This window comes from Hippocampus bargibanti, linkage group LG06, assembly GCF_051943395.1.
Source record: "Hippocampus bargibanti isolate YZ-2025 linkage group LG06, ASM5194339v1, whole genome shotgun sequence".
In the NCBI taxonomy this organism is placed as follows: Eukaryota; Metazoa; Chordata; class Actinopteri; order Syngnathiformes; family Syngnathidae; genus Hippocampus; species Hippocampus bargibanti.
The window spans coordinates 21,957,212-21,971,094 of record NC_142739.1 but is presented as its reverse complement, the minus strand read 5'-3'; the positions used below and the strand labels follow the sequence as shown (position 1 = coordinate 21,971,094).

Sequence of the window (13,883 nt, the reverse complement as noted above, 5' to 3'; positions counted from 1 at the left end):
TGCGGCTAACTTGATTCTACTTCCGGTTCGCGTCTGCCTCCCATCCACGCACCATGACAGAGTAAAATTTAATGTTATTCTCCGGCTGACCGCGGCGTGTTGTATCCTCCACCTCCGGCTGGCAGGCAGTCTGGCCTCGTGCCGGAGATGGCGTCCCTCGGCGCGGGGTTGTACGTCAGCCGCAAATGGACATCGGACAGGAACGCAACGGTGGAGAGGAGGAACCTACTCACCGTGTGCCGGTAGGTAGCCATCATGACCATCATCCTCGTCCTCATAATCACCACAACAATCATCTCCCCCGTGCTGCAATATCAAAACACCTAAACTTGATACCTTCTTTCCGTCTCAATTACAACTATTGGGATGTCTCTAAATACGACTTTAGTTTCAAGCTTCCAGGTATGCTGTTTAATTTTCCAAAGCAGCGCTCTCGTTCCATGTATTGAAATAAAGTTCCCTTGAAACGTTGGCCTAGTAGTGGTTCGAATCAACAATCGCCGTCCAGTGTGGGGACTTTAATGAAAGTCTAACAAGACCGAAATAAAACACAATTACTCATCCCCGGTGTCAAGTAGTGAAAAGTGATACTGTAACCAACTTGTGATTTATAATTGCTGTATCTCTTGAATAAATAATTTTGGTGTTGTATAAATCATGGTTAGAATGCACGCGCCTTGTGATCAGTCCAGTGTGTAACCTGCCTTTTTGCCAAAGTTAGCGTGGTTAGGTTACAGCTAACCTGTGTCTTGGCTATCCATTCACCGATACTATATCAACTTCTCTTATTTTTATTCAGGTTATCAGCATGTAGCAGTGATATCACAGTGTTGATGGAAATATTTTTATTTATGTGCTGGTAGCCCCAGTGGAAATTAAACGAGTGCCTATGTTTTTGTGCATTGTAAACATTGTTGCTATGGGACACAAGAGAGGGAGTCAGATCATTTGTTTGATGTAAAAGGTCCACACAACTTGTGTGCACACGCAGACACAAAAAATGCTGCCAAGTCCATTAACTCTCCCTCCTGCCTAATTAGGTACAATCTGATTAGACATAGTAGGCTCATTGCAACAAGGGGGAACAGATACCAGCTGTGTGACTGAGACAAAGGTCACCTTCTATCCATTTTCTACTATGTTCTTCTGCATTAGGATCACAGGTGAGCCAGAGCCTTTGTCATCTTACTTTGGTAGAAAGACTCACATAAGGCCACACGGTCATGGGGGTTATATAATATTGACAAATAAGCATTCTCACTCATATTCACACCTGACAGTAAGTGTCAATCTCAATTCAATGTGACTGTTTAAAACGTATTATTTCTGATTTCATACTTTGTCCTCAGGTTTTCAGTCAAGACTCTCTTGGACCGATCCTGTTTTGATAGCATGGATGACTCGTCTACAGAGTTGGTCAATTTTGTGTCCATCCTGGAGCATATCCTCAACCATAGACTGAAAGGTTAAAATCATAAAAATAATAAGGCAGGCAAATTATTCCACAAACATCCTTTTCTCATATGTTCTTCTCTTAGGTCACACAACGTGGTTTGGCTACGAGAGTCCTCGCAGTTTCTGGGATTTTGTCAAAGCCGCCAGCAGTAAAGTCCCTCATAATTGCATTCGAAGCATTGAGACTATGGAAAATGTGCAGTCAACCAAAGCTAAGGTGACATTAAAATTTGAGCCCAAAGGGGCCCACAATCAGGCATTTTTCACCTACTTTGCATTATCCATTTAGAAGCAAATAAAGAGATCAGCCAGGAATACTTAGCTAAGAACATGACCCAGTTTCACCCGATAAAACAAGCAATAGATGCCCTGCCGGTTTGCTAACTCAATGGAGTTTGACCTCACGGGTGTCATCTGTCAGTCACATTGGCCTACCAGAACCGGCGCTGACCGGTTTAAAACAATATTGCCTGAAATTCATAATTATATATGTAGACCTACCTTTGGAATATAGCATCAAGGTATCTGCTAGAATTGGTTATATACACATGCTAAAAACATCCGATGTTATTTTATTTCTACTTATACTTATCAATTACTAAGTCCATATATGTATGTAGTTTAGTTTTCTGTATATGTGAATGAGTATATATGTACTCAGCTTGTACTTAGTATAGAAATCTAGCTATCAAGTTTCAGTCTAATAATAAATATTCATGATTGTATCTAGCAGATGATAGGTCTTTTCCAAAGTGACATCACTCCTGTTGTTTATAAATGTATGAGACGCGTGCTTGAGCGCGCTCTTGCTTCTCTGTCCCTTGGCCTAGCTTCTCCCCTGGAGAACATCCTCTAGCTGCCTGATGAGAAATATTCCTTTTTTTTGTATATCACCTTGCTTCCTGCTGATTTAATATTTAGACTATACAAATGGAGAGCTGAACCAGGAAGAACAACATTTAACCCAACAGCATCCACCTAAATAAATATACAGTAAAGTCTCGTTATATCAATATCGGATATATCGATAGTCCCGGTTATATCGATACTATTTCTACGCACGCACGGAGAAATTTACATGCAAACAGGGTCGGATATATCGATAGTCCCGGTTATATCGATATTTTTTCGGACTCCCTTGAATATCAATATAATGAGACTTTACTGTATCTACATATTTCACACACCAGATTTTAAACAATACTGTACTTATACAAAAAGTATCACTTTATCACAATAAGGAAATGACATACAGTATATTGTGGATAGTGTCTAGACCAGGCATGGGCAAACTACGGCCCGCGGGCCGCATACGGCCCGTTATGCTTTTTAATCCGGCCCGCCGAATTTGCCCAAATTATAGTAAAAACAGTGTCTGAAACTCATGACAAAAAGTTAGCAGACAACAGGCCAGACAACGGAAAAGTTGCCTGCCCCATTTTTCACAACTTGAAACACAATGAGACAACTAATCACATTAAAAAACATTGTCTCGAAGTATAAAGTTTTTTAAATCAAGAATGTACCAACTACAAATTGTACCTTGCTTAATTTACGGTAAATGTGCATGGCTGTAGATTTTGTTGCAGTAGTCTATTCTTATTGTAGTGCACAACGCAACGTTTGCATTGCTTCCTACGAGCCACGAAGCCCCTTTCATAAGTCTCACGTACACTTTACAGTCACGGTTTGATATAAATTTACGTTTTGTAGCGTCACACATGTTGTTAGCTTCTTTTGAATCTTTCTTCTGGGCTGAGGTTCTGTGCATCTATTTTGAAAAATGACTTTATAACTTTATAACGCTTGCGAAAGTCCGGAAGAAAGAAGCAGGCTTCTGATTGGCTGCCGTGCCGAGTATGCAAATTTCAACTGCAAGTAGCCTATGTCTGTGTGCTCGGCGATTGTACACGTGTATTGTTTGTGCGTGAGGGCAAGGGCGTCAGTGGAGAGTTTGTAGAGCGCACGGTCAGGACAATCCATCCATGATTTGGCGGAATTTATTTTTTTTTTCAATAAATGTTGATTTCTTTAACTTTGCCCCTTCGATGACAACTTCAATGAAAATAAAAACAGACGCGATCTTGATAAATCACAGTGCATATGTTATTTTAATCTCTTTCCATTTCCACCTCCAAGTATCTGCGAAATAGTATGTAAACGCCATATTCCTTGAGACAAATTTATTAACTGATCAGGGATATTATTCACATTTGAAATACAGTTAATAAATTGGGTTGTAGTGTTCTTACTGTGCTATGAGGTTTGTACACACTGCATTTAAAGGACAACCGGCACCTTTTTTTTTGTTTCCCACTGAAAAACGTTTTATAGCATCGAAAATACCCAAATCAGGCAGGCTGATATTTTTAGTTCAATGAAAAACACCAATAAAGATGACTTCAAAATGAATCCGGAAATGGCCAGTTTCAGAAGGTCCCACCCCCTTGTTCGTGACGTCACGCCAAGACGTCTTGCCTTGCTCGAGAATCAAAACAATGGCTTCAGATTCGGAGAAGATGCTTTCTTGTTACTCATCTAGTTATGAATATGATTCAAATAGTTCTAATGAGGAAAGCATCAATGTTTGCAATTGATTAAAGGTGTCCTCCAATATCAATTCCAGCCGTCAATGACAGCAATGTAGCACCCAGAAAATGCAGAAGATTGCGCCCAAGCTCCGTTGGAAATGGGCTGATTTGTCAGCTGGGAATTTGTGTCAGCAAATATCAAATAGTTGTCTTGGTGCAACACACAGCCATTGCGTTATGTGTTTTTCTTCTAATTTCGCCATCAACATGGATCAACACGAAGGTTTCAGACTAAACAAAGTACCGCAAAATGCATTGTGTGTCGCTTTCTCGGTCAGGGGCGGTCCAAACGTGACGTCACATGGGGATCGTCATCAACTCGAAAACAAGACTTCATGAATATTCAGCGCGAGTCTTAAAACGTAAACTATAGCTATTTGCTGTGTAATCTTTGTAAAATACTCCCAGTCGAAGTCATTTGAAGTGATTTTACAAATTATGGACATAACTTGTTCGGAGGCGTCGGTTGTCCTTTAATTCTTTAGGTTTAGTATTTCCGGCCCAAACACTCCCTCCAAATGCTCGTGGCCTGGCCCCTCTGTCAAATTTTAGAACCCAATGCGGCCCGCGAGTCAAAAAGTTTGCCCACCCCTGGTCTAGACTGAATGTGCAGTGCACAAAATGTTGATTAAACTCAAAATTATGAATATTAGATCTTTAAAATGTGATAATTTACTTATACTGGTGGCTCATCGGATCCGCATCAGTGAACTTTGGTTCCGGAGTCATATAGTGACCATCAAGACACTGTTAAAGCATGAACATTCAGGTTTTTGATCAAAATGTGTTCAGAAGCAATTATATATTTTTTTCTCCCAATAGGGTCGAGCTTGGATCAGAGTAGTTTTAATGGAGAAAAGACTGTCTGAATACATCTCATCCGCTCTGAGGGACCAGAGAACTACCAGGTTTGCGTGTATATCTTGCGCACTCACAGTGCACAACTATGCACTGAATGCTACATGAGGTAACCCTCCAGAATAAAAAAAGACAACAACAAAAGACAAAGAAAACTAAGCTTTTCTTGAACGAACCACTGGCAAAGGGGCATTGATTTCACATTGTTTTTAATGAGGCCAACATTTTAATGCATGTAGACCTACCTCGCTCTCTGAATATTTTAAAACTTCAGCTATCATGTTGGATCTTATTTTGTACAAGTAGAGACGCTCCCCAACTAACGAACGAGATACGTTCCAAACAGTCGTTTCTTAAGGTGAATTCGTATGTAAGTTGCATCTGTGCTATATTTTGTATGGAATGTATGTTTAAGGCTTATATATGTATATTTAAGGTTTATATCAGTATGTTTAAAACATTTACAAGTTACCTATACTGAAAAATAAACATTTAATAAAATATATGCTCTATAAAGATATCTACATGTACAACTGGAAATAATACTACATATGTTACTACAAAAATGTTCGTATGTACCGTTGTTTGTAACTTGAATGTTCATAAGTAGGGGAGTGTCTGTATACCTAATGTTGTGTACGGACAATCCGAAAACTTCAACCCACACATAGCAATCAGCTCAGTTTATGCTGTAAGAAATGAGCAGCAATAATATGAGCAAATGTGACCGCAGGAGGTTTTATGAGGATGGAGCGATCATGCTGGGTGAGGAGGCGGGGCTTCTGGCGGACATGCTCATTGGAATCAACACCATTGACTTCAGGTACTGACGTTGTTCTGCTTCAATTCTTTAATCCAGTCAAATTGATTAGATCAGTCGTGGTTTTAAGTCTCCCAACCTTTTGCCTTTAGTGGAGTTACACACCTGCCGATTTTAACTCATTCACTGCCATTCAGACATTTATTCGGGAATTGAAAATATGACTAGAGCACCATTCCCGAATTTGTTCAGGTTTAGTTTTTTGTTTTTGTTTTGTTGTTCTTGTTTGGATGCCAATAAAGCGCTGGCCATGGCCTCTAGCAATGTTTTTTTTCTTTGCACATGGGGCATCATTTCCATTTTTTCCATCCATGTTGGCGCTTTGTTCCATCTTCATCTGTTGTTAAAGCCCTATATAAACCAATATGTATGTATTGCATTGTATTTTGGACAGCCACCCTCATTTCAAGCTCATATAACCCCGGACCCATATAATTTAGGAATTAATTGGTTTTTTTTTTCCTATTGAAAGAAGAGAGTCTAAGGTTTCTAACGCTGTGTCTAATGTTTATGTAGTCCGAAAACTCAATATCCTGTGGGTCCTGGAAGTCGAGTGACAATGACAAAAACCCCGGCACTGGAGTGGACACATTTTTGCACGTCTGGCAGTGAAAGATCATTGCTGATTTTTAAATTGAGATAGGCCCCCTACGCGACAAGAAAGTATTGTAGAGAAGACAGTGGGAGGATAAGTTGCAGTAAAACAGGCCCAAATTCAGATTTTGGGGTGTTAAGTAGGGCAAGAAACTACTGTTTGCTGCATACTAAACCAACCCCTTCCTGTCTCATCTCCCAAGCTTCTGTCTGAAGGGTGAAGGTCTAGACATCGGTGGCCCCTTGGTCATCGACTACACACCTTACTTAAAGTTCACTCAGAGGTATGTGACTTGTTGGCGCCGTGCGATCTTATTAGATGTTTGCTGACTGGGTGGCGGGTATTGCTCCCTCCATTGCAGTGGCGACAGCATCAGCAGCGACGAGGAAGAGATGCGCACCTTGGGAAGCACCGGCAGCGAGCACAGCACCCCGGATAAGATGGCCACGGCTGCCTCCATCTTCACCGAGCAGAGCAACTTGGTCAGCAAGTGCAAGCGTTTTGAGCAGAAATATCGCACGGCGTTGGAGCAGAAGGTGTGCTTGAGAATAGATTAGAAAAATACATGGAAGGTATATGTCGATTGAATATTTGACATTTTATTATGAGTGTTGCGAGAAGGAAATGACTGGAAATACAGACGCTCCCCACCTTACGAACGAAATACAGTAAAGTCTTGTTATATCGATATCAGTTACATTACATTACTGCTTATTACGATACTATTTTCATTTCCCGGCAAATTTCTAGTCTTTTTATGTATAATTAGTTCCATTTAGTACGATACATGGTTATTACGATAATCCGGTTACTACGGTGCCCTTTTTCATCTCCCGCCGGCCATTTTGCTATGTTTATATCGATACAAAAGCAGCTTAAGGTGAATCGATATTTGCTTAGGGGTGTCTATACAATACCACCATTATCGAAATCTGTATCGGTCGCGTCGTTTAAGTCAAACACTGAACGGGGAAGTATAAAACACAGATGATCTAAATAAATTCACCCCTACTGTAGTACCACGACATATATCCTTGGGTCTTCAGTAAGCCATTACTGAAGCTGCTGGCACATAATTACCAAATTACATGCCAGCAGCCATTACTTTTTGTCATGCATCGCATCCTCCTGGAGCGTCAACTGGGAAGAAGGATTTCCGCCCCGCCCACATACTCTACGCAGCCAATCGTAAGCAAGCTCGGCGGATCGGGGCCTGAACTTGTTGGCAACACTTAAGCATAGCCGAGCGCTGATTGGTCAGCTTTGGTGTCCGTCACGTAAACATCCAGCCCTTGAAACCTCCAATGTGTTTGCGTGCATGTGCGTGAAGTACATTCCGCAGCCAATCGCAAGCAAGCTCGGCCGGAAAAATTTGCGCTATACAAAATCTAATTTACAGCATCTCTATCTGAACATTTTTTGACACAGTACCCGCAAAAATGTTCGTATGTACCGTTATTCTTAACTCAAATGTTCATAAGTTGGGGAGCGTCTGTAATGCTTCATAAGAATGTGTTTCTCCCCAGTAAAAAACTGCAAATACTTTGACTTACTTCCACGTTTGATAATTGGCGGCAAATAACAACTTTTGTTACTATGAAACTCCTCAACTCATTTCAACATATATTTTTTTCAATCATTGTGGGACGATTAAAGGCTTTCTGATTCTGATAACCCCAAATTCAGAATCATCTTTATTGGCCAAGTATGTAGAACACACAAGGAATTTGTCTCCAGTAGAACACGCTGCACTAGTATCGTCATAAAAAAGAGATGACAAATAAGTATGGAGGACACTAATAAAGGCTAATCTAATTCCTTAATGTAAGTGGTACTTCTTAGGAACAACAGTGAGACAATGTGCAAAGTATCAAGCAGACAAGCTAGTACAGAGCTAGAGCTACGACGAATATAACGGGATACTGTTCCACAGGGTTGTGCAAAATTGCAAAGAGGCACTATACAGTTCGATTTAGGTTACTATTTAGAGAGTTAATGGCGACGGGGGAAGAGGCTGTTGAAATGTCTGCTGGATCTGGTACACATGGGCCTACTTGAGGGGAGTCGCTGGAAAAGGTGGTGGGCAGGGTGCGCGGGGTCCAGTCAGATTTTCCGCGCCCTTGTTTCACTTCTTGCAGTGTGCAAGTCCTCGAGAGTGGGTAGGGTGTTACCGATGATTTTTTTTCCTCTGTCCTAACTGTCCGTTGAATTCGGATTTTTTCCATTTTTGTGGCGGCCCCGAACCAAACTGTGATGGAAGAACCCAGGATTGATTTGATGACTGCCGTGCAGATCCCACAAGATGGCATTTTGTAGCGAACATCAGACCTCCCGTCACCAAAAAAACAACATAAGCATGACTCAGCCCTTTTTGTTGTTATAATTTGCTACCAAAAATGTCCCTTTTCCCTGTATTAACTTTAAATTCAGAATTAATGGTCAGGTAAAGCCTGAGTTGTTGTTTTCATGTCAGGGTTACCTGGAGGAGCTGGTACGTCTGCGCGAGATGCAGCTGGCGGAGGCGTCGTCACACCACAAAGCTCTGGAGCAGAGCCTAGTGGACACACACCTGTCACACTCGCTGGAGAAGGAGCAGCTGGAATTCATCATTTTGGAGTTGCAGGATCAACTGTGAGTTCTTGGAGGTGGGCTAGGGTCATGGTTACCTCATTTTAGCTCCAGGAGAGGGCAAAATATTAGAAGAAGCACACCACATTCATGCTATCTGACAAGGTCCACCATCTTTTTTAAATAATTTGTCTTGGATGCGTTCAGGACCGTGTTGAAGAACAATGACTTGCGGTCACGACGGGAGCTGACAGCCCACCTAACCAATCAGTGGCCATCTCCCGACGCTTTGGACGCCAACGCCGTTGCCTTGGACACGCTGCTGTATAGGAAGAGCCCCGTACAGTGGGAGGAGTATGTCTAAGGATTTTTGTATTACGATATTATGATGCACGCTGAACAATTACACAAATTAAAACATTCACTGCCATTCCCAAATTTATTCGGGAATTGAAAAGCATGACGTGGAGCGCCATTCCTCAATTTCTTTGTTTTGGTTTGTCTTGCGGGGTTGCCGATAAAGCGCCGGTCACAGACCTCTGGCAATGTTTTTTCACTTCCATATCATTTACTTTTTGTTCCGCCGCCCCCATTTTAAGCTCAGATAACTCCAGACCCATATAATTTAGGAATTAGTTCTTTTTTCTGATTAAAAAGAGAGTCTAAGGTTTCTTATGCTGTATTAAATATTCACGTGGTCCTTAAAGTCAATATTCTGTGACAAAAACCCTGGCATCAGAGTGGACTCATTTTTGCACATCGTCTAGCAGTGAGTGAGTTAATGAATAACAAGTATTTAATTTCAATTCAATAACAAGTATTCCATTTTAAATAAACAATCATGACTGTTTACATGAAACAAGTTGAAATTTTGGTTCGGACTTTAGAAAGCATCATGGAATTTTACAAATTTGATTTACTTTCGTGGACCGAACAAAATGATTTGGTCGTCGGATTTGGCCCCCAGGCCTTGGTGCTTTGTTAAAGCTTCAGCTGTTGTTAAAGCACGATATGAATCGATATGTACAGTATGTATTGTATTTTGGACAGTTACCCTCATTTCAAGCTCAGATAACTCCAGACCCATATAATTTAGGAATTAACTTGTTTTTTTCTGATAAAAGAAGAGTCTAAGGTTTCTTGCACTGCATTGAATGTTTATCTTGTTCTAAATGTCAATATTATGTGGGTTCTGCAATTTGAGTGAAAATGACAAAAACCCTGGCACTGGAGTGGACACATTTTTGCACATCGTCTGGCGGTGAAAATGGACATTACGTTTTAGTCCAACGAAACACTGCAATTTGGAGAAAACAAAACATGAGAAAAAAATTGACTTGTGTCAGTCAGTTGGTATCTTTTATGGCATATTTTATTTACTGTATTTGTTTACATAGTTTTGTTTAGTTGAAAACGCATAGAAGTGTGCGAGTTAATAAGTTGAAGTCGCTAAACAGTCATATTCAATCATGTTTTAATTTTAGTACAAGACCAAAATATTGATGACTAATTAATCTGATAGTTAATTGTAATTCAGATAAATCAATTGATTCTGTTTGTAATAAACATACAAGGAAAAATATAACAATGACAAAAATATTCATATGTTAAATGACTATTCTGGTTGAAAAAAAAAATCATTTCATTTTCAAAATCATTCAGCCCTACCTGAAGGTTTCTTGTCATTGTACTGTGGAACCTTCAAAGCTGTTTGACTGAGTTGTTCTAATTTCAAAACACGCAACAATTAAAAAATAGTCTTGTTTTAGATTTACAAATCCAAACTAAATACGCCACAATGACTAACAACCGTACTATCCCAAAGGCCCACATTAAAGTGCAGTATTATGTCACTCAAAGCATCAGAAAAGAGATCAAGACTTAAAAAATGTTTGCCGTTTTCATTGATTACTTCAGTGACTGTTACATTGTGCAATATTTTGTTTGTTATGCAGCAAGAGTCTCCGCAACCTGCCTTCAGACATGAGCCTATCGCAGATGTCCCTCGAACCATCACACATGCTAACGCTGGACGCTAAACCGCACTGGCCCCGTCAAGGTACATATCGCAAACCTCGACAATAAGGCCTTCTCTGCTGGCCAAAAAACTATCAGCAGCACTGAACTTTTGAAAAAAAAAGTCATTTATTACATGAAATTGAATTACTTTATTCCCAACCATCTTCTTTCTTCATTTCAAAGAGTTTCTCTTTGCTGCGCTACTTAATAGCGCATTTGGGGATTTTTTTTCTTCATCCAATCATATTTAAGCCTTTTCATGTTGCCATGTCAATCTAATCTGCCTAGGGTCTTCAAAAGCAGTCGTGCTGTCCAATGTAAACAATATGAGCATTGGTATTGTTTTGAAACAATCAGACATGAAAAGCGACAGGTTTCCTTTTTTAATTCTCCGTACAACCATTACTAATGAACTCTTAGGGCATGTGATTGGATTTTGGAAAGCCGATCCCTCGTACGTTTGAATCAATCTACAGATGTGAGTGTGGTGTGATTTACTACACGTCCACTAGAGGGTACCGTTGGTTAGGAAATAACTTGTGACTTGAAGAAACTTAAGAAATACTGTTGTAAGTTTTACTATGAACGTGCGGATTCACGATTACCTCATACATATGCAATATTATTTGCGTTTTTTGCTAGATTTGGAGCCGTCCAACCTTAATGATGTTCATCTATTCTTGAAACGTCCGTCTTGAAAATGGCTTTCACAATGTATCTGCAACCAAATCCATTTCTACTCCTCTTTCAGCCATTGTGGATTGATAAAACCGCTATTAAATCGACACAACACTATGTTTGCTTATGCAGCTCGCTACAGATCCAGTGTGCTAGCTCTGGCCACTATGCTCTTATCACTAGCGTCTAGTGATACGATGATTGGCTAGTCACTAGCCAATCATCGTTTGCAAAGTATGACGTTTGCAAAGTATGACGTTTCCAGCGCCTGCAAGCAGGCCTTGTGTTGCCAACTCAAAATCTGATTGGTTGACGCAACAGTTTCATTGACACTCATTTTATGCCCCAGGGCCTGCGAAACTGATTGTCAAGGCTACCAAGTAGGTTTCTGATCCTGGTAACAAATAATGGCTGAAATGTGATTGGTTAAATGTTTAAATACGAAAACACATATCTGGGAGCAGCGCAGCAGGGGAGAAGCAATGAAAAAAGGGTGAAAGACAATTTGGACAAAATATAATTCACATTCGTCAGTGATTCAGATACATGTATTTTTAGGCCAGCAGAGAAGCCCTTGCAGGCCGTGACGGCTCACCCCTGAGAAAAGGTGATACTAAATAATGACGTATGTAACTAGCTAATTCATTAAATTTACCACTTGCCTGTCGAATTTGATGATTTTTAAATTTCTTTTTGAAATGCAGGAAAAGAGCAGACGCCATCCCTCCGAGGAATGTGCGGTTCTCTCACCTCCGTCAACAGTTTCAGGTCTCTGGCCAGTTTGAGGTCTAATGAATGTTTGGCTAGTCCCGCCGCTGAGGTCAGCAGCCCAGGCTTCACCCCCACATAAGGCTTACAACTCAACCGGCCATCTTTTGTATGTGTTACTACATCACTTTTTGGAGAGATGTACGTTGTCAATGATATTTTCTTCTCATGTTGTTGGAATGAGCTCACTCACATTCTGACAGATATTAATTTAACTTGAATGGTTTCTTTTGAAAGAATACTTTCAGGTGCCAACATTGAAAAAGTTGGGCTCGTTGTTGTCACCAATCGTTTCAGGAAGATCATCATATGTCCACTTTTCACATTTATGACCGTATCAAGATTTTTTTTTTGTTCTCGGGTTTTTGTGCCTTGGTTTTCATTATCGTGCACAGTGCTGTATTTCGTTCTCAGGTTATGACCATTATGATTGATAACCCACCCTGAGATTAAGATGATGTTTTTCCCTTTAATCATTTAAATAGCAACGCAGTCATGCGATTTGGCTTATTGTGATTGAAACTTTGGCATTCAAGCTTTGTACCATAGTTGATTATTACATTGTTCATTTGCACATATAGCAATATTTCCTGGCTTTTTATCCTTCATTTTGAATAAACTATTTGAGGAAAAATCAGATATTGGCACATTTCACAGTAAAACATTTTTTGGTGGTAAATCCTATTTTTCATGTACTTCATCTCGGGATTTAAATGCATACTTTGATCGCTGGTGGAGAGACAAATTCCAATTGTAATCTATTTCGCTGTTGTAAAAAAATCAGGATGGGCACAAAAATTGACATTGATTACGTTAAATAGATTGTTGATTACACACTTGTTTTAAGCAATTGAGGAAAAATCCTGTGCACAATTTGGCTACACCAACTAAGGTTCTGTTGTTATCTATCTGAAGAAGTCAATTGTAACATGAGCAACCGGAAATTGAGCTACCTTGATGCGTTAATGTCTCCATACGACAAGATGCACCACTTTACTGCCTAAAAAGCTTGAAATTCGATTACTCTGACCAGCACGACACTGTATGGAAACATGAGCTCTCAATAGTCTGGAGATTTTCCTATTGAAGTAAATTCACTATTTTGTGTACTATGTAGTCAAAAACTCGTTCTTTGGCAAAATATCAGGCACAGGCAAATATTTTAAGAAAATACATCTGATACTCACAAATGCATTTTATTTTACGGTGAAGCATGATCATGACATCATGCCGGTCTGCAATAATATGCTTTTATAGTAATGCCAGTATGCTAGCTCAAATTATGGTTTTATGTGCAGGTGGTTTGTTTGCGTTGAATAATTCATCGAATTGAATGTCGTCACTTAAGTATCAATGATTCATCAATCATGATTATGTATTTATAGTGTGTTGATGCTTTGTGATCCTCTTTTTTGCCACCATCTTATTGAATCTGGATGAATTAGATAGGTGTATGTAATTATTCACAGCAATGCTAGGTCCCTTCACCTCCATGAAAAGCGGGGGTTCACTGCATTTCTTGTACAAAAAG

At 40.0% G+C, this 13,883-nt stretch overlaps 1 protein-coding gene across 1 annotated transcript; it reads left to right on the top strand.

Moving 5' to 3' along the window:
• Nucleotides 1–9: 9 nt before the first annotated feature.
• On the top strand, nt 10–13,764 carry rundc3b (RUN domain containing 3b). The gene is made up of 11 exons (XM_088998951.1): nt 10–242; nt 1,350–1,465; nt 1,539–1,672; nt 4,869–4,954; nt 5,638–5,727; nt 6,522–6,602; nt 6,681–6,855; nt 8,793–8,950; nt 9,095–9,241; nt 10,843–10,946; nt 12,289–13,764. Exons 1-11 carry the CDS (start codon nt 148–150, stop codon nt 12,432–12,434), a joined length of 1,332 nt encoding a protein of 443 aa, XP_088855077.1. The 5' UTR covers nt 10–147; the 3' UTR covers nt 12,435–13,764.
• Nucleotides 13,765–13,883: the final 119 nt, after the last annotated feature.

What these genes read in the sequence shown, in the direction of transcription:
- rundc3b (XM_088998951.1), top strand. Translation starts at nt 148, where the DNA reads ATGGCGTCCCTCGGCGCGGGGTTGTACGTCAGCCGCAAATGGACATCG. An exon ending in CCTCAACCATAGACTGAAAG is followed by an intron (nt 1,466 to 1,538) that starts GTTAAAATCATA and finishes TTCTTCTCTTAG; the next exon opens with GTCACACAACGTGGTTTGGC. An exon ending in GCACGGCGTTGGAGCAGAAG is followed by an intron (nt 6,856 to 8,792) that starts GTGTGCTTGAGA and finishes TTTTCATGTCAG; the next exon opens with GGTTACCTGGAGGAGCTGGT.